This window comes from Podarcis gaigeae (genome assembly GCF_964106915.1).
Source record: "Podarcis gaigeae genome assembly, chromosome: 2".
NCBI lineage: Eukaryota > Metazoa > Chordata > Lepidosauria > Squamata > Lacertidae > Podarcis > Podarcis gaigeae.
The window spans coordinates 101,765,273-101,792,609 of record NC_139679.1 but is presented as its reverse complement, the minus strand read 5'-3'; the positions used below and the strand labels follow the sequence as shown (position 1 = coordinate 101,792,609).

At 46.6% G+C, this 27,337-nt stretch overlaps 2 protein-coding genes across 2 annotated transcripts in view; one reads left to right on the top strand and one right to left on the bottom strand.

Annotated features, from left to right (window-relative positions):
* The window catches only part of LOC310837919 (uncharacterized protein C3orf49), a 405,030-nt gene extending 393,255 nt beyond the window's left edge, over positions 1–11,775 (top strand). Inside the window, exon 6 of the transcript XR_014560643.1 lies at positions 11,733–11,775. The gene's annotated coding sequence lies outside the window, so the exon portion shown is untranslated. The remainder of the gene's footprint in view (positions 1–11,732) is intronic.
* PRICKLE2 (prickle planar cell polarity protein 2) overlaps positions 1–26,121 on the bottom strand; it is a 246,066-nt gene extending 219,945 nt beyond the window's left edge. Inside the window, exons 1-2 of the mRNA XM_083723501.1 lie at positions 25,611–26,121; positions 24,858–24,943 (exon numbers count right to left, since the gene is read on the bottom strand). Coding sequence (XP_083579627.1) covers positions 24,858–24,943; positions 25,611–25,652 — 128 coding nt within the window. The 5' untranslated portion in view covers positions 25,653–26,121. The remainder of the gene's footprint in view (positions 1–24,857; positions 24,944–25,610) is intronic.
* Positions 26,122–27,337: the final 1,216 nt, after the last annotated feature.

Below are 27,337 nucleotides of genomic sequence, written 5' to 3'. Positions count from 1 at the left end.
CAACCTCTTCTCCCTCTGATCACTCATTGTCATCCCAGCACCAATCCCCTGGCTCTGAGCCATCTTCCCTTGGGGGTTCCCCAGCTTATGCCTCCCACCACTCCTCAGCTTCCAGCCAGTCCATGACAATGGGGCACATACTGCTCTGTCCTCCAACACCTTGGTTGCCATTGCTTCCTGCTTCACAGTAGTTGCCACCTGAGGCAATTGCATCCCTCTGCCTAACAGTTAGGCTGACCCTGTCTATGCATCTAGATTCGGGTAGGTAGCCGTGCTGGTCCGACACAGTCGAAATAAATAAAAAAATTGTCCAGTGGCACCTTAGAGACCAAATAAGTTTGTTCTGGGTGTAAGCTTTCGTGTGCATGCACACTTCTTCAGATACCTGTCTATGTATGTTTACTCAGAAACAAGTCCCACTGACCTCAGTGGCACTTGCTTCCAGGTAAGTTGGTACAGGTTTGCCGTCAAAGACCTTCTGCAGAAACCAAACATTGCATTGTGGAGCCGAAATCTGTACAGTAGTACCTCGGGTTACAGATGCTTCAGGTTACAGACGCATCAAGTTACAGACTCCGCAAACTCAGAAATATTACCTCGGGTTAAGAACTTTGCTTCAGGATGAGACCAGAAATCGCATGGCGGCAGCGCAGCAGCAGCGGGCGGCCCCATTAGCTAAAGTGGTGCTTCAGGTTAAGAACAGTTTCAGGTTAAGAACGGACTTCCAGAACGAATTAAGTACTTAACCCGAGGTACCACTGTACTGCAAATGTTGGCCTGTTTGCATCAGATGGCGGGACTTTCTGTATGCAGAGCATGTTCTCCACATTGACCTATGGGCCTCTTGCCAACCAAATGGCTGGTAAAAAAACCCCCACTGTTTTCTACAGCCATTCCCAGAAACCTCCAGGGCCTCATTTCCTTGGGGGCTAATCTATAGAAGGTTGCAGTGAGTGAGGCCTGGGACAGAAACCATCGCTTTCTTGGGTTACCACAATTAAGGACCAAAAATGGCCAAATAGAGAGACTATAGCATTTTCTTCCTTCATCCTCCAACCAGCAGGGAATCAGAGATTTCCCGCACTCTTGAAGGAATGTCACATTTTAAACGTTCACGTCACCTAAGGAACACAGCAAACATCCTTTTCTGTTCTCCTTTTAGCAGAGCTCACAGAAGACTCATAAAGCCTGCCATTCCTGTGCACAAAGTAAACAGTTAAAATTCAGGAGGCAGAAATTAAAAGAAGACAAAGTGTGTGGGGGGGGACATATTGTGAATGCTCCCCGTGGTTACTGCTACCATGGATATTATTCTTCTGACATTGTTTCAGAAAGAAACCAAATCATGTGTTCTCAAGTCGCCCTTTCAAAACGAAGCACAAAGTGGGGAAAATGTAAAAGGGGAAAAATTACACCTACATTCAGGCACAACTGTTTCTCAGGGGAGGGGGAAGGTGGCACTGCTGTTCTGTTGGGTGAAGGAAATTCTTTTATTAAGCTGATTGCTTGCTAATAGTAAGGGACTGTGGTTGGTTGGGGTGTCCTGAATGGGAGCTAATGACGAGGAAAATGTCTTCCTGAATGTGCAATTTATCAGCTGAGGCCAGCGTTGCAGCTTTGAATTTGGACAGAGACCTAAAGAGGATTTAGCTGAATGAGAAGCGGGCTTGATGGCTACAGGGTCCCCGATGTTGCTTGTGAAATCTTGAAGTGGGATCAATAATTCTGGTGCCTGTTTTGGGGAGTCGTCTACCTTCCAATAGGCTCTGCTTCTACATCATGGGCTGTATGCAAAGCTCCTGTTCCACTAGCACAAGGGATATGCACTAGTGGAACAAAACATTTCCCTCTTCTCCTCCACAGTCCTCTGTCACAAAGAATGTGATTTCCCAGGCCACCACCCTCTGCTGATCTTAACTTCTGAGAGCAGGCATAGGCAAGCTCGGCCCTCCAGATGTTGTGGGACTACAACTCCCATCATCCCTGACCACTGGTCCTGTTAGCTAGGGATGATGGGAGTTGTAGTCCCACAACATCTGGAGGGCCAAGTTTACCTCTGAGAGAGTCTGTAGGGAAGGGGGCAGTCTTTCAGATGTTTGGGGCCTAACTCATTTATGGTTTTAAACATTATCATCATCATCATGATATATATATATATCCTGGCTTTTTCCCTGATGGGAAAAACAAGATGAAAACAACAACCACTAAAAGCATAGAGAAAACAATCATTAACCAACAATTAAACATCTAGCTTCCCTAGGAAGGGAGTTCCAAAGTCTGAAGGCCCTTTCTGATATCTCTACCCAGTGTCCCTGTGAGGGTGGCAGCATGAAGAGAAGGCCCTCTCCTGAAGTCCTCAAAACCCAGGCAGGTTCATGCGAGGGAATATGGTCTTTCAGGTAGCCTAAGCTGCGTAGGGCTTTATGGGTCATAACCAGTACTTTGAATTGTACCCGGAAACAGACTGGCAGCCAGCGCAGCTGTTCTAACAAGGGATTCATCTGACCCTATAACCAGATCCCGTCAGCAGTCTGGCTGCAGCTCTTTGAGCCAGCTGAAGTTTCAGAGTACTTTTCAAAGGCAGAGCTTATTACAGGACTCGGAGCAGGATGCAAAGCAGGCATGTGTCACTGTGGTCAAATCAGGCATCTCAAGGAATGGCCACAGCTGTACAAACACACAACTGTACAAACGCACAGAGAACTGTGCATCCAACGCTAATGTGAGCACCTTGAATTGGGCCTGGAAATAACCGGCAACTAGTATTTGATTCGTAATATATTTTATATATTACAGACAGGCAGACAGGAGTGCCTAGCGTGTTCTGCCCCATGGGGTCACGAAGAGTCGGACACGACTAAACGACTAAACAACAACAACAAAATATTTTATTGCCTTGATTTTCTGTTTCGATTTGTAGCGAGTTCCGTTTTGTGCATCGTTCAGAGAGGCTTGTGAATCTAAAACGATGAAGACGTTTTCCGAGTCAATTATAAAGGCCAGTCAAAACGTGTGGTCCCTCGCAGAGCAAATCTGTGTTTCGAAAACTCGGCCCTTCCTGTAGGGAAGGGGGCAGTCTTTCAGATGTTTGGGGCCTAACTCATTTATGGTTTTAAACATGCCTCTGCTAGGACCACCCCACCCAACCAAGTCCTAAAGCCGCCTTGTGCATTGCAGCGAGTGGGGTCGATGGGCGAAGTGATTTGTGCAGGAACAGAGCGCTCCCTCCTCGCCTGCTGCTTTGGGACCCTTCCAAAGGCTTGGGAAGGGTATCTGAGTTGCAATCTGGCAGCCGTAAATCAGTGGTGCGCACATGGGGATATCTGCAGCATCTTGCGCCACGGCTGGCAGATTTTCCTCCACTCACTTTGTGGAACAGATCCTCTCTTTGCAAAATAAATTTTAAAAAGCAATTTATTTATTTTTTTAAAAAGCCTCTGTAATGTGACTTGCCTGTGGCTGGGCTTGAACATTTTAATCTTGCTCTTGGAGAGTTGCTAGGCAGTCTTTCATAAGTCACAGAGGCTTGGTGTCAAGAAACGGGAAGAAAGCAGGAGTGGGGTGGGGAGAGATCTTTGCTTGAGTTAATTGCTTGCAGCTGTGACTACACAGCCCCACTTTTGCTTACCAGCTGGAGTGTGTGTGTCTTGTGTGTGTTGGAGGGAGGGAGGTTAGGAAAGAACGGCCTTTTAAGCCCTTCCTAAGCTTATGCAGTAGTTGCATGTCATGGAAGTGATGTGCAGGAAAAGCCAGGCCAGGGTGGCCTGTCTCTCCTATTGGAAAGGGCATATCTTGCCTTTGCTGACCAAGGGCTGGTGTAGTGTTGGGAGATGCCCCCTCTCCAGAATTAGCTGTTACTAATTTTCTAGAAGCATCTAATACAGTGTTACTTCGGGTTAAGAACTTAATTCGTTCTGGAGGTCCGTTCTTAACCTGAAACTGTTCTTAACCTGAGGTACCACTTTAGCTAATGGGGCCTCCCACTGCCGCCACACTGTCACCGTGCGATTTCGGTTCTCATCTTGAGGTAAAGTTCTTAACCCGAGGTACTATTTCTGGGTTAGCAGAGTCTGTAACCTGAACCGTCTGTAACCCGAGGTACCACAGTATTAGAATAATGATTAACTGCATTTACACCCCACCTTTTTCTCCAAGGAGCTCAAGGGGGCGTACGTAGTTCTCCCCCCCCCCTTCCCATTTAATCCCCACAACAGCCGTGTGAAGTAGGTTAGGCTGAGAGGTCCAAGGTCACCCAGTGAGCTTCAGGGCTAAATTTGAACCCTGGTCTCCCAGCTCCTAGTGCTCTAACAAGCTAATCGTGCTGGCTTTCACAATGTTTTATACTAATTGTTACTTGCAATAGTGTGTTTGTGTGCGCGCATGCGCATATTCCTCTCTGAATTCCCTGTTTGCTTAAGAACTCAAAAGCACTGAAAGCATAGGAAGTTACTTTGCACCAAGTCAGATCACTGGTCCATCTACAGTAGCTCTGTACTAAGCTTTCGGGCAGGAAGTCTCTGCCAGCTCCACTAGGAGACCATGTTGAGGGCTGAACCTGCATGCAAGGCAGATATGATCTATCGCCCTTTCTCCCCAGCTTCTGTTCTGCCAGCCTTGCTTCTCCCTTACTCCTCTTGCCCACCTCCAAACTTCCGCTTAAGCTCCATGTTTCTCTTTTGTTTTCCTAAGAGAGAACATAATCCGTTCGATCGTTCGGCTGCAGAGTTTACTGGTGGCATGGGAAACCCACATTGGACATTAAACAAGAGATGTATACTCAGGGTGTGTCCTCGCGCACACACAGCCACACATCACTACTGCACATTGTCGGTGTAGCCAGAAACAAAGAACATCTCAGAGTCAAGAAGGAAGGAGACTGGGGATCTGCAGGTTTTTTCCCCCTTTGCTGGCAAAGCTTAACAAAGAATCCCAGTGGCGGTTGGTGCTCAGCAGGACTGGAAGTGCGGAACGCAGGGAGACCCCCAATAGGTGGATGACAAGCAGAGCCAGACCCTGATTGGCTGCAGGTGGGGCCTGGATGAGGACAGATTGGGATAGGTGGAACAGTGCTCCACTCACCCTGATGGACCAGCCTCCACAGCTCGCGGCTGGTGGAAGTCTGAGTCGAAGAACATCTGGAACATCTCCTAGATGTTCTCCTCAAACATCTTTCCTTCGCCATTTACCTCACTCCATATCCTTAATACTTCGTCTTCTCTTTTTCTGAAAAGGCCAGCCTGCAGGCGAGACCGTCTCTGTTTTCAATATTCCAAAAGGTTTTTCATAGACCCATAAAATGTCAAGCAGCAGATCTGCAGATGTCACTGACCACTGTTCCTGTGAGGCTGCGATCCCTGCGCATGCCTCTTGGCAAACAATTCCGGCCCCGTTGGACTCGCTGTGACTGATGCCTCACGGAACATGTTTAAGATTGGGATGAACAAAAACAAGCTCTATGTAAAAAACAAAACACTGAAGTATTTATGTCTTGAAGACCACCAGATAAGACAGTGGCAGCTATTCATTATTGTTCTAACGCCACCTAGGGGGCCTGCTAGGCACTGCACCAACACAAAGGGTATTTCTGACGCCTTTCTCTTTTGGGGTAAATTGGGTGTGCAAATGTGGGAAATCCATATAGAATCGTAGAACTGTAGAGCTGGAGGGGACCATAACGGCCATCTAGTCTGACCCCCTGCAATGGAATCTTTTTGCCCAATGTGGGGCTCAAACCTACAAACTTGAGATTAAGAGTCTCACGTTCCACTGACTGAGCTATAGGTTTTCCTACGTCTTTAAAAAGTTGACTAGCAACTGCAGGGATCTCTGATTTGAAGCAGGACCATGGTGATGGAGAAGGGAGTTTAACCCTGATCAAAATTGCTGTTTCCCCTATTAGCATCAGTTACCTTCACAATTCTTCCTGTGGATCAAATAGCAGCTTTGGGAGAGTTTAAGAAGAAAAAATGGTGTGGGAGGTGGGGAATTAGCCTCCCTCCCACTAGCACTGCATTGCTGGCCCAACCCACAGATTCTATTAAATTGTTTTAAAAATTGTGGAATGTTGCATTCACAGATCTCCCGGTTCGTGGTTAGTGGCACCCTAAGCTTTGAAAGGGGAACAGTATTGTTTCCATTTTACAGAAGGGGAATGTGGAGGGGTGGTTAACCTGTGGCACTCCATGTGCTGTGAGTCTTCAGACCAGCTCCAGTCAGCAAGGCCAATGGTCAAGGGTGAAGGGAGATGTGCTCCAAAAACATCTGGAGGACCTCATCTAAGGTTGGTTTAGAGACCCTACATGAGAACATGCATTTCGGTCCCCACAGTAAAGTCTTCAGAAATTGTATACTCAAGTCAAATGACCTGGGCCCTGACATATCAAACTAATCAACACAGATTTCTGTGTGAGCCTATTGTGAGTTTCCACATATCATTCCGGCAGACCCCTGGAATTTTGTACTGAGCAGAACAAATATACTGTACAAGACATGCTGTTATTGTTTGGGCCTGAAAGTGCCTCTTCCCCGTAGCTCATTTATGGCCTCAGAAGCAGCCTTCACGTGACACTTGGCTGAACTGAGCAGAGCTGTGTGCGAAGGGTCTCTCAAAATCCCCCCCTCCTCCTCTTTGTGGACGGAGAAATTGGGAGACCATCTCAACAAATTTATCCAAGGAGAAGGGTAAATCTCTAACATTTTTACAGGGGCAGGGCAAATGTGAAGGCAAAGCACCTGCTTTTCACACAGAACATCCCAGGTTGAATTTCTGGTGCCTCTTCGGTGGAAGACAGCTTGCTGTGTTCCTGTTCAAAGGATCATAGAGTTGTAGAATCATACAGTTGAAGGGATGCTGAGGGTCATCGAATCCAACCTCTTGTGATAAAGGAATCTTTTTTGCCCGATGTGGGGCTCAAACCCATGACCTTGTATGCTCTACACAGCCTCATTCTTTTCTGTTGTTGCAAGAGGCAGCAGCAGAGGCAACTGCGTCAACAGCCTAGATGCCATGGTGCATTCTCCATTGAGCGCCATTTCTTGTGTCATGCCAGGGCACTGTTGGAGAGGAGATAGTGGGGGCCTCCTCGTGAGAAAAATGGTGGAGGATATGTTTCTTCTTATTTTGCAAAGCGGCCTTCTTTTATTAGTGGGGGTGAGAATCTTCTGAGAGATTTTGGCTCAGCTCTACTAAGTTATTTATTGACAGGCTACAACTTCAGGAGAGAACAACATCACGAGAAGGAAGTTTGCAGCTACCCAACTTACTGCCTCTTATAATGAGTTGTTGCAGAAGAGGGATTGTGAGCAAGGGAGAGGTGTTTGTTTCTAGGTCCAAGGTGACACCGTCAAGCTCCCTTGTTATTTTTGCTGTAACCTTGCAGTGTTTACAGAAATGTCTATTGTTATAATGTTATATTTGCTATTATGATGTTTTATCGTGTTATTATGAAATTGTTGAGTTTGAGATGTGGCCCTGTTTTCTTTGTCGTAAGGAGCTTTGAGCACGATTCTCTTTCTGGAAAACCAGCATACAAATAAAATTATGAACAAATGAGGAAGTGAATCTTTCGCAATATAAGCTCTGTGCATTTTTAGTGGGATGGGCTGCCCTCCAGGTGTTATTGGACTACTACTCCCCAGAGCCTCAGCCAGCATGGTCACTGGGAGTTGGACCATCAATGCTGGGAGTTGGACCAGGTTGACTACCCTTAGGGAATTAAAGCATGGGGCAAGCAGGTGTGATCAGGGTAAGATGTAATGACTTCCATTAGCAGGGATGGAGAATGACTTCCCAATGGAGGGCTGGACCTGGAAGCGGATGACCCCCTATAGGGCCACCCACCTGTCAATCACCTGATGTCATACGACATCAACTGCATGAAACTTCAAGCTATGGCTGCAGATGAAGAACCAGGAGTGCGCTTTGAAGGAAAGGTGTGTGTGTGGTTTACGCTACGGTGACCTGGAGGGACTAATCAGGGCCACAGGCCAGCAGTTCCAACCACTTTCCTATATTGCTATCCCTTCCTCCATTTATGCCTCCAGGAAACCATCATCAGATCTGGAGGCCGCATAGAGTTTAGTCCTGTGAAGACTATTATTATAGGCACAGATAATTGGGTCAATGGGAAGAGATTCATCCCAAGAACAAGCACATATGTATATGTACTTTCCCCGTGTTGAGTGAAAATGCCACCTTAGCTCAGAAGCTGAACAGCGAGTGACAGAGCCCGGCATTCGGAGGCTGCAGCAGATCCTTGTCAGCCTCAAATGCCATTTCATATCCTTCCGCAGCAAATTACAGACGCCTTCGGATAACCTGGCTCCCATATGCTGAGGGCAGGATGGAACAGGGAGTCACTTGATCTTCCTGTTCCTGCTACTTCTAATAGGTTTCCTTGCTGGTATTTAAAAAGGATGTTCAGAGACTGTGAGTAACAATATGGCTCTATCGTCATTGGCAGTGCTCATTGTTCCTTTCTCTAGTCTGTGGATCCTCCTTGGATTAGATTTGCTGGATTTTATGTTCTGCTAATTCAGGAAGCCCTCAGCGGTTTACCAAGATCTAAACAATGCTGAATATTCAGGAAGGTTTCAAGACCCCATTGTGGTAGGCAGTGAATATGAATATATAGTATTGGTATATGCACACACACACACAATAAAAAAAATGGGGTGAAAATATGCATGCTACTTTCCTCATTTTGCTTTTAGCAAATTTTATTGATGCAAACTGATTAATGTATTCCCCTTTAAAGCCAATTGTTCTCCATCAGTGACAAAGGGAATGGCAAGCATCTTTGAGACAGAATTTTAATGGAAATAGTTCTGTTCCATTCTGGGGAGCCAGAATTCACCTCCAATGCTTCCAGAGCAAAGCTTGAACATCACTTGGTCCAGAAATCCAGTTATGTGAAAGGTGCTTTCACTGAGCAACACCTTTAACTCCACAGTCCCATTCACCATATGCAGGGGCAGCACCTATGGGGGCCAAGGGGGCCAGGGCCCCCCAATATTTTCAAGAAGCTCCCCCCCCCATTCCAAGGCGATCCTCAAAAGGATGAGTCAGGACATAGACATTTGGCCCTGACACTTCCTTTTGTGGAATGCCAGGGACATTGCAGAGCGAAGTATCTTTGACCCAAGTGTCCCTTTAAACAAGGTACGTTGGCTGGCGGTGGGGGTGGGGGGTGAGTTGTCCTGGCTGGGTTGGGGAGGGGCATCAGGTGTGTGATGTTATGAATGCAAAATTGACCCGTCCCAAAAAAATGTTGGGTGCAACTCGGAGCCGCTGACCATCTCCCACACTATCTGGGGGAGCGGGGGTACAAGAAGAAGAAGAAGAAGAAGAAGAAGAAGAGTTTGGATTTGATATCCCGCCTTTCACTCCCTTTAAGGAGTCTCAAAGCGGCTAACATTCTCCTTTCCCTTCCTCCCCCACAACAAACACTCTGTGACGTGAGTGGGGCTGAGAGACTTCAAAGAAGTGTGACTGGCCCAAGGTCACCCAGCAGCTGCATGTGGAGGAGCGGAGACTCGAACCCAGTTCTCCAGATTACGAGACTACCGCTCTTAACCACTACACCACACTGGCTCTCGTGAAAAGCAAGTAGGAGATTGCATAATCAGTGAGACCTCCTGCTTCCCTAGATCCAATCCACACTCTCTAGTTGGTACAAGAAAGTCATGTCAAAAGTGAGAAAGTGAAGTCAAAGGCTAAGTGGAATTGACACTACAGTGATACCTCGGGCTAAGAACTTAATTTGTTCTGGAGGTCCATTCTTAACCTGAAACTGTTCTTAACCTGAGGTATCAATTTAGCTAATGGGGCCTCCTGCTGCCACCATGCAATTTCTGTTCTCATCCTGAAGCAAAGCTCTTAACCTGAGGTACTATTTCTGTGTTAGTGGAGTCTGTAACCTGAAGCATATGTAACCTGAAGCGTCTGTAACTCGAGGTACCACTGTATTTATGAACTCCTTTCAGATGTGTTTATGGCTCTCATGTCAGTCTACGTTCTTCTACTTCTCGTCAGCCTGGTTCTTTTTCCTAAAGAAGTAATGGCTTCTTGTCTCCCACAAATTCCTTGCCCGTCCCTCTCCCACTTTCCTCTTGATGGGTTGCAGAACCATCACTGCATCTCCCCTCTTAGTGGAAAAACAGTGGTGGGTGTCAATAAGGAAGCGTCTAAACCAGAGATGCAACAGCAGATCCCACTGTCCTCCAGCAAACCCATATTCCTGACAGATCTCCTTAAAATAAATGATGGGGCATCTCTGTTGCCGAGGCCAGAGCAGGAATGGCAAATGTTCATTTACATTATAAAACAATGTGTGTGCAGTTCAGACAACTTGTCACTGTTATCAGTTTGATCATAGACAGTAGGAAACTGGCACATTTCCTCAAGTATGAAATGGGGAGGACGACATTTTGTTTAGTCTAGCAGGGAAGGGATAGATGACATCAGAACTGATCAGATTTGGGGCGGTCATTCCATGCCAATCAACGTGTTCATACACACAGTGTAAGCTGCCGGTCCCCCAAAACACCGTTTATTTTTTTGTTAAACCACATCCCAAGATATAGAGCATGTGTAAACGACGGAACACCCCTTTGACATCCAATACGGACAAAGAATCCTATTCCCTAATTTAAGTACCAGGTGAAGCCCAAGGCACCAAATGTTTACTGGCGGCTGTCAACGTCATACTCTCAGCTCCAGCGCCCGTTACGCCAGCTGTGGATTTGCACAATTGATCTGAAAAGTAATTCAATCAGGCAGCTTTTCAAAGCCCCTTTAAACCCTTGAAATGTAATCCAGAGTAACTTGTAAGAAGTCAAATATTTTAGACAGAGTCGCCTTGTATTTGCCAAGCACAAAGTGTACGCTACACCTGCTCCTTTGTCTCTTTCTCTCTCCCTCACACGCACACGCACGCACACACAACACTTTAATAAATAATAAAATAAAATAAACCAGTCTCTGAGCCCTTGGTGGAAAAAAATGCAATACATAAGAAAGAGAGTTGCCCACCACTTTTTTAAAAAAATAAAGGCTATAGAAACCAAGCAACTGAGACAGGCTTCCTACGTAACCAATCTCTGTGCCTTTAAGAATTGCCCAGTATTGGGAAACTCTAGGGAGGGGATGAAACTCAATGGAGTGCAAATCAGGCTTTGCCACCTCCTTGCAAAGTCCATTTCAAAGTGATATTGGTCACACTGTTGAAGAACTCTACTGGACAGCAACAGCAGGTGAACCTCTCTTCTTACACAGAGGCAATATTCAACATGGTTTTATTCCAGGGATCAGTTTCCTTTGGTTTTGCATTGATGGGCAAAGACATTTCTTCTCTCTCAGGCATTTATTTGAGCGTTTTTCTTTCCAGCAGTTGGAAGTATATCCCTCCCTCCTTCTGCTTTGGCTATCTGTGGTGGTGAGACCCATGTTAGGGAATGCAGTCGTATTTCAGGCTTGAGTATTGTATCATACTGCACTTTGCTTTGAATGATTTTGCACTGTGAATTTTAGCATTATTTGTAAGCTGCTTTTCAACTCTTGTGTAAAGTGACTAGATAATAATAATACTTCAGCAAAGCTTTCTCATTTCACAAAAAATGTGCTTAGGAAAGTGAAGCAAGGAACTATAGACTGAAGTTCCAGTGGCTGATTTTTATTGTTACTTTACGAATGTACCAGGGAAAGCTGCATTTCACCAAATATCAGGTGTAAGGTAAAGGTAAAGGGACCCCTGACCATTAGGTCCAGTCGTGACCAACTCTGGGGTTGTGCACTCATCTTGCTCTATAGGCCAAGGGAGCCGCCGTTTGTCCGCAGACAGCTTCCGGGTCATGTGGCCAGCATGACTAAGGTGCTTCTGGCGCAATGGAACACCACAACCAGAGCAGTGCATGGAAACGCCGTTTACCTTCCCACTGGAGTGGTCCCTATTTATCTACTTGCACATGATGTGCTTTCGAACTGTTAGGTTGGCAGGAGATCAGGTATAGTTCTGTCCTAATATTAGATACCACATCCAAAACTGCACTGAGCTCAGGCCGGCCCACCCATGAGGCAAGGTGAGGCGACTGCCTCAGGCAGCAAAATCCACAGGGACAGCAGATCACGATATCGCTCTTAACCCTCCCACACACTTTTGGATCCTCACTCACCCCTTCTTCCCTGGCAGGGAGCAGGGTGCCAATTCATGGTTTGCCTCAGTTGTCAAAATATCTTGGGCCGGCCCTGACTGAGTTGCAACTATCCATTTGGATCATAGCCTCAGTAGGTTCCCCCCTATTTCAGCAGCAGAGGTTAAGTGCTCGAAACAGAAGTGCATTGCATTAGCCAACATCCAGGGGCCTCCTCTTAAGATTAAAAGCTGTTTTATAAATCAAATCCAGCGAAGCTGAGCAGACTGTTCCAAAGCATGTTACTCATGAGAGGAACGAAGTGCAAATGTGGGTGTGAAAAATTACAAAAATACTTGACGCATATGGGAGCAATAATTCAGGCAATTTTGGGGGGGGGTGTGTTTTCTTCCACCAGAAACAATTGCTTCATCATTCACTGTTATTCATTCCATTGCTACTTTGAACAGACACTTTTAACACCCCCTCTCTCTCTTTTTGCCCTTTGAAAATCTGTGCCAGTAGTCAAAGCAAAGACCGAAAATAAACCCAGTTAGCTAGGAGTCGGAATATTCCTGAAATTCTGCAAAGAAGAATTAGCACTTAAAGGCTTCAGTTATTAATTGAATGTCTAAGAACAGGAGCATCTAAGACCCCGGCTCTTTTGTAGGGCCTGGACCACGCATAAATCTTGGTGAGAGCAAGGCAGCGAGCAGCCTCCTGGAGCCACGGTGGCAGGAAAAGTAATAACCACCACAAACAATGCTCTCACGCAGATACGAGCCATGCCACTGCCAGACAGGTCGCAGAATAGTGTGCCAGAAATGGCCGCACCAGTAGATCACAACAGGCAGAATAATAACTGAACGGTCTGTTCGTGCAGCGCTCGGGAAGACTGAATAAATCGGCTAATTAAAATGAGATTTCTGCATGAATTCAAAATGGTGTCCTTGCAGTCCTGGATGTTGAGGTTTGAAAGTGCTAAGTGCCTTGCTGGATCAGACCAATCTAATCCCAGCACCCTTTCCCTACACGCAATGGCCAACCAAATGCCTATGGAAGGCTGGGGAACCTTGAACCCACAAGATGTTGCTACACTACAACCTCCACCATCCCTATCTTCTAAATCCGGGCCACGGATGGTCTGGGAATCAGTGTGTTTTTACATGAGTAGAATGTGTGCTTTTATTTAAAATGCATCTCTGGGTTATTTCTGGGGCATAAGAATTCATTCATTTTTTCCCTTCAAAATATAGTCCGGCCCACCACAAGGTCTGAGGGGAAGTGGACTGCCCCCCCTGAAAAATTTCATGACCCCTGGTCAAGAGAAAGTTAGCTTTCTTAAGTGCTACACAGCAATATCCAATTTTTGATTTAGGTAACTTAAATCCATTGATATTCTGATTGGAACATTTAACATTTTATGTTTTTATATTCTGCTGGAAGCTGCTTGGAGTGGCTGGGGAAACCCAGTCAGATGGGCGGGGTATAAATATAATCAGTGCTTTTTTCCTAAAAAAAATAATGTTTAGGGGTACTCTCATTTTTCTACTCATATTGAAATACTGCCCCTCAATGAGGCCAAACTTAGATTCACAAAATGTTTAGGGGTATGCGTACCCATGCGTCCCCCAAGAAAAAAAGCACTGAATATAACAACAACAACTTAGTAACTATGGCTGCAGTCCTAACCATGTCTATTCAGAAGGAAGTCTCATTTAATTCAATGGGGTTTACTTCTTTGTAAACAGAGTTCGGATTGCAGCCTAAATTGGATGCCACGCATTGTAACAACTAAGCATGCTGGATTGGACCTGAGAAGACAAGGGGAAAGTTGCATGACACAATAGGAGACACCTGGCGTGGTGAATTCTTGACAGTCCAAGATGATGGGATGGCAGCGAGAGGCAGATCCCAGCGCTCCCTCCGCCAAGTGTGCAAGGACTCAGGAAAGTGGAGCTCTAATGTGATTGTTACACGTGCCAGTCAAGAGTCTTCCGCACTCTCACCCTGATATTTTAAGCTACTGCAAAAAAGGAAACATAACTATGGCAACAACATTTCCAGTCGGGAGAGTTTTAGCGGCAGCACCCTCCTCCCACACAAGAATGAAATAAAGATCCATGAGGTGCCTGCACACACATTGATCAGAAAATACCAGGCCCCAACCAGAATATTTTACGGCCTGCAACAAAAGGCAGTGGCGCATTTAACTTCAAATCATGTCCATCTGAATAGGCCATTTATTATCATCCTCAAAAGGCCTCAGGATGGCAAATGCAGCTTGCCTCATTCATCTCTAGCTAGTAACCATTTGTTGCCCTTAAAGGTTTAGATATTCATCCTAATTGCATTAGGGACAGGCTGTAAATTCCCTGCCCTATTCTCTCTGCAGACCACCGCTTTTTTCCCTGGGCCTTTTTTTGTGGAGAGAGAGAGAGAGCATTATGCAAAAGGCACTCCTAATAGCCATTCAGCCACCCAGCTCCAATGACAGCTTTATTCAAGGCCCAAAGCTTGTTAACAAGCTGAATGGAAGGCAGATTAAGGCAAAGCAGATCTGATTAGGAAACAGCAACCTGACTCCCTAGGAGTTAGCAGGATTTCACTTGCACACACAATGCCACCTTCTCCAAGTGCCACCACAGCTACTTCTCCTCATCTGTTTAAAAGGGGGGGGGGGGATATAAGGACATCCCTGGGACTTTCCACAACATACGCAGATGAATATTTCAGATCTCAGTTGGTTTGCAGATGATTTTCTGTGTGGAAAATTCTCAGGTATTTAAAATAAGAAAGCACTTTGGTTAGCTGTGAAATCTAATCATCGCAAGTCAACTGCTATGGCGCGGACAGGTATTCAGATATTCTGACATATACAAATACACACACACACACACACACACACACACACTAGAGAAACATCTCCAGAGATTCAGAGCAAGCACAGAGAAATTAGGGGCAATTCCAGGTGATCTTTCTTTTCTTTTCAAATTATGGATTCAGCATGCCCAACAACAACAACAAATCGAACAGGAGCTTCAGCAACACCCACAATGAACACTAGCTAGTCCAACAAGAAGGAACTGCAACAGAATGTTGCAGCGAGAAGCATTACAAGTTTACGATTCCAGCGGCTGTTCTCAATCCTCTCTCCAACCCCATTTTTGTTGCCCCAGTGTTCCATGGCTACTGAGCATGCTCAGTCCCCATTATATGCTTTCTGAGGCTCCCCCTCCATTTAAAGTCCCACTCCCCATATTTTTATATATATATATATTTGTATTTCTGCAAACTTTGCAGTTCCGCCAGCCTGCTTCTGTTCTTCGCTCTTGGTGCCATTCCAGCTACATAAGCAACGCCACACATAGCCTGGACATCAGAAAAAGGGGGCATAACGTTAGCCTGGAGGTTTGCAAAAACATTGTGAGTGTCGCAGTTCAGAGCTATTGGAAGGGCCTATTGCTCAGAAGTGGAGCATCTGCATTGAGGTACAGTCATGCCTTGGTTGCCTTGGTACTCGGACATTTTGGCTCCCTAACGCCACTAACCCGGGAGTGAATGTTTGGGTTTGCGAACATTTTTTGGAAGCCAAATGTCCAATGGGGCTTCCGCCGCTTCTGGTTGAGTTCAAAAAGCTCCTGCAGCCAATCAGAAGCCTGGCCTTGGCTTTCAAACCGTTCCAGGAGTCAAACGGATTCCTGGAACAGATTAAGTTTGACAAGCAAGGTACCACTATAGTAGGAACTCAATAACTGGCATTTCCCCTAAAAGCTCAGTCTCAAAGCTCAGAAAGAACTCAGCCTGAGACCCCAGAGAGCTTCTACGAGTCAAAACAAGACAGTTTTGTGAAATGGTCCATTTTTAGCACAGCGTTTGGGCTCCCTGATGGAACTATCTGAACCCCCATATTCCAAAGAGGGTCAAGGGGTGTACCTAGGGGTCAGTGAGGTCACCCAAGGGGATGCCAAAATCATGCCTCTCCACTCCGGTTTGGTTCCTCTGACAGTCCGGGGCACCAATACATCTCCTTGCCAAGGGAGCCAGTGTGGTGTAGTGGTTAAGAGCGGTAGACTCGTAATCTGGGGAACCGGGTTCGCGTCTCCGCTCCTCCACATGCAGCTACTGGCTGCTGACCTTGGGCCAGTCACACTTCTCAGAAGTCTCTCAGCCTCACTCACCTCACAAAGTGTTTGTTGTGGGGGAGGAAGGGAAAGGAGAATGTTAGCTGCTTTGAGACTCCTTAGGGTAGTGATAAAGCGGGATATCAAATCCAAACTCTTCAAGGGTACAAGGGAGCCTGAGTATGTCTTTGAGTGGGACTGTAAAGAAATGGTTTGGTCTGGACTTACATGCCTACGATAAGGTTACCAGATTTTTTTCAATGAATCCAGGGACACTTTTCAACTTCAATGGATTTTTTGTGATTTGTAAATCGGGGGACTGTACCCGGGAAACAGGGACATCTGGTAACCTTAATAAGAGGTCATTTCCCATTGTGCTCCAAAGTCAGCAGCAAGTGCCCACTTAAGAATACCATTTATGCTCAGCAAAATATCATTGAAGAGTTCCCTCCTCCCCACAAAGCTTAAGGCCAAAAGTTTTATGGAAGCTTTTCCAATATACATACAGTTGTACCTTGGTTTTCGAAAAGCTTAGTTTTCGAACGTTTTGGGTCCCGAATGCCACAAACCCAGAAGTGACTGTTCCAGTTTACGAACTATTTTTGGAAGCCAAACACCCGACGGGGCTTTCCCAATATATATACAGTGGTACCTCAGGTTACATAGGCTTCAGGTTACATAGGCTTCAGGTTACAGACTCCGCTAACCCAGAAATAGTACCTCGGATTAAGAACTTTGCTTTAGGATGAGAACAGAAATCATGCGGCGGCAGCGCAGCAGGCCCCATTAGCTAAAGTGGTGCTTCAGGTTAAGAACAGTTTAAGGTTAAGAACCGACCTCCGGAACGAATTAAGTACTTAACCCGAGGTACCACTGTACTTCCAAGGTACGACTGTATTTTGTATTTAATCTCATTTAAGATTGGGGGTTGAGTATGTATTATGTTTCAGTCTTGGTATCTGCTGTATAATTAGAGGGCCTTACATCTTTTGTAAGGCCTGCAGCATGTCCCCTCTTTCTGTCAACATCAGTATGGCTCCAGCCCCTCTCCCATCTTCTCTCCTCTCCACTCTATTAAAAGCCAGCTTTGGGAAGATCGGCAGGCCAGTGGGATCTCCTAGCAAACAGCAGGGAGGGAGAAGAGGTGGATGCCAACACAGACACAGAGGAGGAAGAGGCAATGATGGCAGGGGCAGGTGGAAAGGAGGAGTCAGAATTGATGAGGGGGTGCTGATAGGCCCCCAGGGCAACTTCCTGTTGCTGCCAATTGGCTGGACTATAAGATGGTACTCTTTTCTCTCCCCCCCCCCCCACTTGTATGGATAATTGCTCTAATTGAAACTGTACTTTCAGGAGAATGTTTCTGAAAGCAATTTAAGGAAAGGACAGATTGTAAAACAGGCCACATCCTGTAAATTAAAATAACGAACTAGAAGTACGGTGCAAATTAGCTCTTAAAGGGAGAGGAATGAAATCACATAAAATGAAATGTGTGTCTCCAAAGAGAACATTTGGAATTACATTTTTCTTTTTCCTTTTTAAGTGATGCATCCTACAGAGGAGGAAGAGAGAAAGATAGATCCAGGAATATTTTTCAATCGTCAGTCAAGACATTCTCCTCCTTTCACGAAGGACTTTTAAACATCCCCTTTGATCTTCTAGCCACAGCAATTTTTGCCCGGGTTAATAAAACGGCAGCACAGATCATGGCGAAAAAGAAATCATGGCTAATTAGGAAGCATAAGGTTCCACATAATGATAATAAATGCACAACGCTTGCATCAGCAATTGGGACAATTTGCTTTCTGAATGTATCACAGGCTTAGAACTCTAGCCTCCCCGAGGTATCTTGTAAATTCCCATCTTTGAAGCCCCAAGTCCAATTTACATTTAACAGCAAAAACTGTACAGTTAAAAGATTACGAGAAAGAAGCTTAAGAACCCCAGTGGTTAATTGATCTAGCCTTGTTTCCTTAAGCTGTACATTCCCTTGAAACCTATTGTTTTCTTTTAGCTTTATCAAGCATTTTAATGTGGCTGAAACAGGCTTGTAGCTTTTCCCTCTGTGTACAAAATCACAAAAGCCAAATTATTCGGGGCTGTTCTGAACACCAGAACAGGCTGTGAAGAACTCCCCCCCCCCTCAAAAAAAAAATCTTTTCAGGCAAGGTAAGTGAGCAAGATGGCAAATTATAGATTAGATGCACAGAAAGTATAAAGCCATTCACACTGGAATAACTAGTCACCAATGGGGGCAAATGATCCCAATATCAGATTTCCTTCAGCACATATATTTCTAAGGGTGAATGAGAGTGTAATTGCTCAATAAATAAATAAGTAAAGAACTTGATTCTGACTAAGGCTGCCTTCTATGGCCCAGAGGCAGCATTCAACCTTGGCCAACCAGCTAAAGTCCACATGCTGGGAGTGGCCACCCGCCCACAGTCTGCATCCCCTCCTTAGTTGATTAGAAAAAATTGCTGGAGGGATTCAATCAGGCCTCCAGGCCATGAGTCATCCTAAGAACATACAAGGAGCCCTGCTGGGTCAGGCAAATGGCTCATCAAGTCCAACATTCTGTTCTCACAGTGGCCAGTCAGGTGCCCATGACAGAAGTAAATAAACAGGGAATCCGCAAAGAGTGTCCCTATCTCCTCTAGCGACCACAAAAGCAAGTCCCCATCCTCTTTACTGGGAAGAAGGGGTGTCCCCTGCAGAGATGCTGGGCTTTGGGGTGTCCCAAAGGCCTCTGGAGCCCAGTGTAATATAGGAGATGATGTTCTGCCTCTTAGGAGAGGGTATTGGTTCATGGCGATGGCATATTTTGGCTGGTTCTCGAGGTGGGGGTGGGGGGAAGCAAGGGGGTGAGGGAATCGTATCTCAAGGGTTCACAGTGAAACTAGTTGGCTGTTGATCCAGGGACTTCATAAAATGCATAATTAACACACAAAATTCATAGAATTGTAGAGTAGCATTGCAAGAATCTCAACTAAAGCATCCATGACAGATGGCCATCCGACCTCTGCTTAAAACCCTCCAATTTAATACTGTGGGTTTAGGTGGCTTTCAAAAACGAACCAGCACACGTTCACGTAGGTTAGGCATAGATGTCATCTTGGATGGAAGAGATGAAGCTCAGTTGGGTGATGGCGCTTGGCATAACAAGGTCTTGGTTTGGGTCATTAATATGGTTAAAGAAAGGGTGTCTTGGAAGGTCCCCTCCTCATTTACCCCCCAAAAAAAGGTTAGGCTGAGAGAGGCAGTGGCTGGCCCCCAAGGTCACCTGGTGAGTGAGTGGTTTGAACCTTGATCTCCTGGGGTTCATGGTTGAGTGGGGATTTGAACCCTGGTCTGCCAGGTGCTGGTCCAACACTTTGAACCACTGCGCCACACCAGCTTGTCTTCACCTGCAGAGGCAGAGACAGCCCAACAGAACTGCAGCACTGCTACGAAACGAGATGCAAATAGATCTTCTCACATCCGTGCAGCTCTGATACCTCCACACTGCATATTGGAAAAGGTCTCCTCTGTGTGGCTTTTTTTGGAGATGGGAAATGCCTTTGGTCAGCTCCGTGGATGAGAACAAGGGCAACAGCCAGAAGAGACCCTGTGAGGTCTCTTAAGCCCTTCCATGTGCACAGCCTCAGCCCTGGACCATAGGAGAATTAGGCATCAGCCTGAGGTCACCCTACTGCCCATCCCCTCTTCAAATATTAGCCCTTGGGTTAACAAAACACAAATAAACATGGAAAAGTGCATAGAGCATGTCTCCTTTTGATTCATAGAGTCTTTTTCACTGTTCGTTTACATTTGGTAAGAGGAGAGAGAGAGAAGGTGGATCATGATATTTCATTCTACTGCATAGTGTTTGTGCAAAGATTCTGTGTCAGCATCAAGTGAGTAGGTCCTTTATTTGTTTATATATATATTATTTTTGGCATTGCAAGAGATTGGAGGGTTCCAGAGCTTCATTGGTTGCATTCGGTTGGCTGCAGTGTGGTTTGTTTGTAACAACACCTTCACCCTAGTGTGGCTCCCCTTTATCACATATTAGCCCTATACACAGGGAGGGGAACTTCTGAACAGGACTATACGCTTCTTGGGTGCAGCCTGGTGGCCTGCATATGATGTTGGACTATAATGCACAGCAGCCCCCTCCATCATGGTCAGGGGCCAGGGGTGATGGGTGCTGTAGTCCAACCATGGTCTCTCGGACCATGAGAGCGATTAAGAGTTGGCATGAATAAATCTAAGGAATAATATATTTTTTTAAAAAAATCTAGAGGGCATCAACTTGGCTACCCATGGGCAGCTATGCCATCAAATATGAGTGGGAGAACTGGAAGAAAAGCTTGAAACCATGCACTGTTTATATTTATTTTTAAATAGCATGAGTTTAAAAAAAACCTGTCCTCAAGATCGTCTACCAAATAAAAGGGGAAACAGAAAAAACCACTATCTTTATACATACCATATCACTTAACTAAAACAATAGCATTACAATAGTATGCCATAAAGCCATAATGATAAAATCAGCACCAATTAAAATTATATATTTTTGATTATATCTTTATGTCTATGTCTATGCCTGTCTGGCTGGCTGGCTATCTACCTACTTACCTACCTACCTACCTACCTACCTACCTATCTAGTGGTCTTTATGTTGATTGTTTCTGTGAACTGCCCTGAAACCTCCTGGTATAGGGTGGTATATAAATTCAATAAATAATAACAATTATAATAAAAAATAAAAATAGGGAGGTTGCCAGTAATCCCTCCTGCATAAGGGCATCCTGTCAGGATGGAGCCACCACAGAAAAGGCTCTGTCTCTTGGGCCCACCAATCTGATACTTCCCCCCGCCCCCGCCACCAGCAGGTCTATGGTAGCTTTTCTCCCTAAGATTTCTCAACAGCATTGCCAGGATAAAAAGGGAAAGGTACTCCTGACCATTAGGTCCAGTCATGGACTCCTCTGGGGTTGTGGCGCTCATCTCACTTTATTGGCCGAGGGAGCCGGCGTACAGCTTCTGGGTCATGTGACCAGCATGGCTAAGCCGCTTCTGGCGAACCAGAGCAGTGCACAGAAACACCGTTTACCTTTCCGCCGGAGTGGTACTATTTATCTACTTGCACTTTGACGTGCTTTCGAACTATAATGGCTCCTCCATCTAAGCAGGGCTTGCAGCCAGCAGTAGAAAATGTCCTATTACAGCAAACTGCAAATGCACCCACTCAACCCACAGTGAATCATGTAATGAGACAGGCTGTACCATGGGGTTGCAGGAGTTTCTCACCCTACGGTAAGGCGATTGCAAGACGTTCTTGCACAGAAACATGCAGATCTTGCAAAAAGATGTGAGGGCTGAGCTGCAGGCAGCTGTCAGAGGTGAGTCAGAGTTAAAGGACCGAAGCAGAGCCAGAAAGAAGTTATTCACGCAAGAAGCGTTCCTGTCCAAAAGGGCCCAGTGGGGTGGGGAGTTGAAAATACTTCACTGATAAGATGTCCCAAGCTCTGGTTCTGATGGCTCACCACACAAAGGTGCCACACAAAACCAATGGCTCATCGTGTTAAATGTTTATGTACAGTACTGTTTTTCAAAACGGGTTTTATAAATGTAGAGTGTATGACCACCTCTCAAAGAATAAAGTAGTAATAAATCAGCTTGCGGATAATTGCACGATGCCTTACGGTTTTCAATAATATACTTTCTTATGCAACGTCATACAATAAAACTAAATTAAAACAAACCAACTAACCAATGGCACTTGGCTCTATAGCTCAAGTCAGTAGAGCATGAGACTCTAAATCTAAAAGCTGTGGGTTCAAGCCCCACGTTGGACAAAAGATTCTGGCATTACAGGGGGGTTGGACCAGATGGCAATTGTGGCCCCTTCCAACTCTACAATTATATGAGTCCCTAAATTTTTTTGTACCCCAAGCAATTGCCCTGTTAGGCCTCTCCCCCCCCCCTCCACACACACTATGCATCTGGGTAGGAATAATAATAATCATAATAATAATTTATAGCCCGCCCATCTGGCCAGGTTTCACCAGCCACTCTGGGCAGCTTCCCACCAAATATTAAAATACAATAGTGCGTCAAACATTAAAAGCTTCCCTAAACAGGGCTGCCTTCAGATATCTTCTAAAAGTCTGGTAGTTGTTTTTTCCTTTGACATCTGGTGGGAGGGCGTTCCACAGGGAGGGCGCCACTACTGAGAAGGCCCTCTGCCTGGTTCCCTGTAACAAAAGCTGTTGTTGCCATCTTACGGTTCTGGGTCACAGTTAAGGAAAAGGCAACCATGGTCAGAATCCTTAAGGTATATGACAGGGGTAGGCAACATGGTTTTCTCCAGATGTTGGAATTCAGCACTCATCAGTCCTGACTATTAACTGCTCTAGTCCAAACACATATTGGGCAGGCAGGGTTACCAGCTTGGGGAAGGCTGGTGTATTCTTATTGACCTTCATGAATTTATATGGTGCTTAGCTGCCAAAGCCGGCCTCTAAGCAGCTTGCATGTATAAAAACCAATTGCAAAACAATGTAAAAGCATGGAAATAAAAATGCCCAATCAAACCATTTCATTGAAACATTAAAATAGGCATCCACGTTATTTAAAAATACAGTAAAGCAAGCGCATTTGAACAGCGCAACAGTGAAGGACTCTCAGTGCATCCAAAAAGTCTGTAGCAGAGTCCAGAACTGTGCTGGTGCTTCGAGAGTACCACTGCCTTTCCCAGCAGATGAAGAGAAAAGAAAGCTCACCTGGCAACTGTAGCGGTTTTAGGAATTCACTTTCCTCTCAAGTGGCCACAGAGGGGTTCACACGTTGTATTCAGCAGGTGTCCAGCCTCTGTGCACAATAACTGAGCTGTACAAGTCAACAAGTGTACCCTCCTCCCAGAAGCAGATTTAGGGGAGTGTGAATTGATGCTTTTGAATTCTGGTGCTGGAGGAGACTCCTGAGAGTCCCCTGGACTGCAAGAAGATCAAACCTCTCCATTCTGAAGGAAATCAGCCCTGAATGCTCACTGGAAGGGCAGATCCTGAAGCTGAGGCTCCAATACTTTGGCCACCTCATGAGAAGAGAAGACTCCCTGGAAAAGACCCTGATGTTGGGAAAGATGGAGGGCACAAGGAGAAGGGGACGACAGAGGGTGAGATGGTTGGACAGTGTTCTCGAAGCTACCAGCATGAGTTTGACAAAACTGTGGGAGGCAGTGGAAGACAGGAGTGCCTGGTGTGCTCTGGTCCATGGGGTCACGAAGAGTCAGACAGGACTAAACGACTAAACAACAACCAGTTCAGTCACACTGGGCACAGAGCCTTGAGGGTGCCACAAGGGGCACCAGAACTATGAGGCAGAATGGAAGGGGGAGAGGCAGGGGGCGAATTTTAGTGTCGCTGAAATTTGAGACGCCCAAGGTCTGCCACTGCTTCTCTACACTTCTACATATGTAGAGACAGCTTGCATCTGTGTGAATTCTTTCTTTCTTTCTTTCTTTCTTTCTTTCTTTCTTTCTTTCTTTCTTTCTTTTTAAATGTATTTTTATTAAAGATTTTCTTGGTTTACAGTTCCAGTGCCTCTTCAGCACTCATTTTATTTTTACTGGCTGATTTTGCTAGTCTATCCCTCCTCTCCTCCAAGGAGCTCAAGGTAACATCCAAGCCTCTCTCCCCGCTCTCCATATTGTCCTCACAACAACCCTGTGAGGTAGGTTAGGCTGAGAAATAGGGACTGATCTCCAAGATCAGTGAGTTTCATAGCTGAGTGGAGATTTGAACCTTAGTCTCCCAAGTCCTAGTTCAGCACCCTAACCACTACATCACACTATCGCTAGGAAGACAATAAATCACTAATGCAAGGAAGTTTTGTTTTTGTTTCTTGGTTAATGGTTAAGTCAGGTAACCATCTTCAGATTGCGACAAAATATAGACCTCAAGGCTTCAAGAGCCTACCAATTTTTCTGTAACAACACCCCCCCAACCCTGCAATTCTCAACCTCTGCTTTGTAGACCATCTACCGGTATCTTGAAGATGACTTCTGGAAAATTCAAAAGATTGCACACTCTTTAGTGACATTTTGGTCAGTATTGCCCGACTGTGGATTTCAGAGTTGTTGCTTTTCTTAAAATCAGAGGCACCTGTCACTACATAAAAACCTACAAACAAAGGGCAGGTCCTGCTCACAAATGAAGCACTTAGAGAAATGCCACCCAATGTTGTTCGTCAAAACTGAAGCAACAGGAGTAATAATAATGGAACTTTGTGGTGAGACCTAGCGCAGATAATGCCACAGAGAACGACTGCTGGAAAGGATGATCACAAGCCGGAAAGAAGTCTTGAACAAACCCAACAGAACAGCACACCGATATGACAGGGAGGAATCAACAGCACCAACCACCAAGTTTTATTACACGTCCAGAGATCACATTTAAAGCACACAAACACACATAGGGCGTAAGGCTTTCCAGCGAGCTTGCACTCTGCCTCTCATTGTTTTCACAACTCCTTGGGGAGTGTGTGTGTGTGTGTGTGTGTGTGAGAGAGAGAGAGAGAGAGAGAGAGAGAGAGAGAGAGAAACGTTTGTCTCCTTACCTCCATTTATGAAGCGCAAAGCCCGGACACTGGTCACCGCAGTTGTTGCAAGGCCGCTCTCGTTCCAGCTCACCCAAGGCGGTCAACTTCATTGAAGAAAAAGAAGGAACCCCATGAATACAAACAACATGCTCTGTGTCTCCCTCTCCCACCTCCCTGGAAAGAATGGCGGGGGTGGGGGGGGAACAGACCCAACCTTGTTAAAGACGCACCAGCTGATTGCTCGCCCATTGATAAAATGAGGAGTAGATCTGTTTGCAAACATTTTTTTTTTAATTATCTAAAGACAAATTTAACAAATCGCTCCATCGGGAAACGGCATCTCCCTCCACGGAAGAGTAGCGCTGGGTGGTGGAAGGAGATGATTAGCATCTGAAAAGGTCCAGCTGGTGGGATACTGACCCGGTTCTCCCCGCGCCTTGGACAAAGGGAGCAGCGAGTCAAGGTGCTTTGACCCAGCCATGGCTGGAGCTTTGCCTTTGGAAGCGGGTGGGCGCCACAGTGGGGCGGGGGGTCCCGGACCAACCTGTTCAAAGGGTGGAGAGGAGGTGCCCAGTGAGGCGCGATGCCCTGCCCAGGGCGCACGAAGGGGGGGGGGTCTCTTGCTTGCCAGGGTGGGCTCTCTCTCCGGGACCCATTTCTTTTCCCCCGCCCAGACAACGAAATAATCTTAGACACACGCGGCAGATTCCCACCCCCCTCTCTCCCCCATCCACCGGGTCTCCCAGACCACGCGATCCTCCGCGGACTCACCGATCGGCTGGAGAGGCGCTTCCGCGCGCTCCGGCTGAACATGGCAGCAGCGAGAGGGGGCTGTCCGGCCGGCCTGGGCGCGCTTCGGCTTGGCTAGGGTGGCCGCGCGCGTTGCGCACAGGGCGAGCCGAGGCTGCTGCGCCTTCCGAGCGAGGGGCCGCGGCGCAGCTGCTGGCGCTCCGCTTTTGCTTCCTCGCCTCCCCCCCCCCCCCGGCAGGCTGTCCCCTCCCCTCGCAGCCCTGCCTGCCTGCTTGCCTCCCACTCGGCCCCCGGCTGCTTCCCCTCACGTGTCTCGGGCGCCCTTTGGGGCCGGGCGTGCCGTCACCGCCGCCTGCTCCTCAATGCGCTCTAGCGCCTTGATGCTTCCCTACGCGTCCTGCCGCCTGCCTGCTCCTCCTCTGGCATCTCCTTAGGGGGCCACCACCACCTCGCCTGCGTTGCGCTTTAGCGCGTTCCTGCGCTCTGGCTAGTTGGCACCTGGCGCCTCCAGTGTCCCCTCCCCCGGTCCTCTCCCCCTTCTACCTTCGCTTTCTCCAGGTGCCACTTTCACTCACTTGCGGGTTGCGCGCACGCGGCCCACGTGGGATTGGGGGGGGGGGTCGCCCACCTGCCCTGCAACACTCGCTCCCACATTGACTCCGCTCCCGCCGCCGGCTAGGGAAGCCGGGTTTGCGCACGGCGTTGGTAGCCGCACGCACCATCCGTCTCTGTCCCGTATCGATCCTGCACCGTCTTAGGAAATATTGCATTTTTATGTGTCCAAAGCCAGCTTCGATCCGAATTGGGGGTGGGGGCGTGAGAGAGGCGAGAAAATGAGATAGATGTGCTATACGCAGGTAATGCTTCTATAAACAGTAAGGCCCGTTCAATCTGTAGGAATACATTGATTTATTCACAAATCATGGAGTAACAGTAATGGCCGCATGCCATAAAGTCACGAAAACATCCTAAAATTATGGCGTCATAAAATGCAGGTCGTGCATCTGCAGAAAGCGTTACCTGTCTTCATTTTCTCGGATGGTTCCTAACTACATTAGACAGTACATTGCATGATAGTACTACCATTATAGTACATTGCATCTGTACAGCACCAGGCTGATGGTTCCCAAGGCCATTTTTGCCCCAAGTAATCAGCCAGACTGAGAAATGCCATCTCCAGGGGTGGGGAACCTTTGGCCTTCCAGTTGTTGCTGAACTACATCTGCCACCCCACCCCCCAGCCAGCACTGCCAATAGTCAAGGCTGATGGGAATTGGAGTCCAGCAACATCTGGAGAGTAGAGAATGTCTGGTATGGGCTGGGCTCTCCATGGCTGCAGCATCTTCTCAGGAATAACCTTGGTGATTGTGGTCACTGAATAACAATAATAATTATTATTATTACCATTATTATTTATTAAATTTCCAGGCAGCCCTTCATGTGAAGTGCACAGGGCTGTCTACAACATAAAACACATGCACAAAAAGACACCCCATAATAACAAACAAAAACAACACCTCTCCCTAGTTTAAATGTCCATAGATTGCTTAACTGGCCAAAGGCCTGTGAGAAGAGAAATGATCAAGATACATAATGAGCCTCCTTAGGGAGAGCATTCCAGAAATGGGAAGCCATCGCAGAAAAGGCCCATTCTCGTGTTGCCACCCTCAAGACCTATTGTGGAGGAGGAACATGAAGAAGGCCTCAGATGGCAATCACAGGGTCTGGGTCAATTCATATGGGGAGGG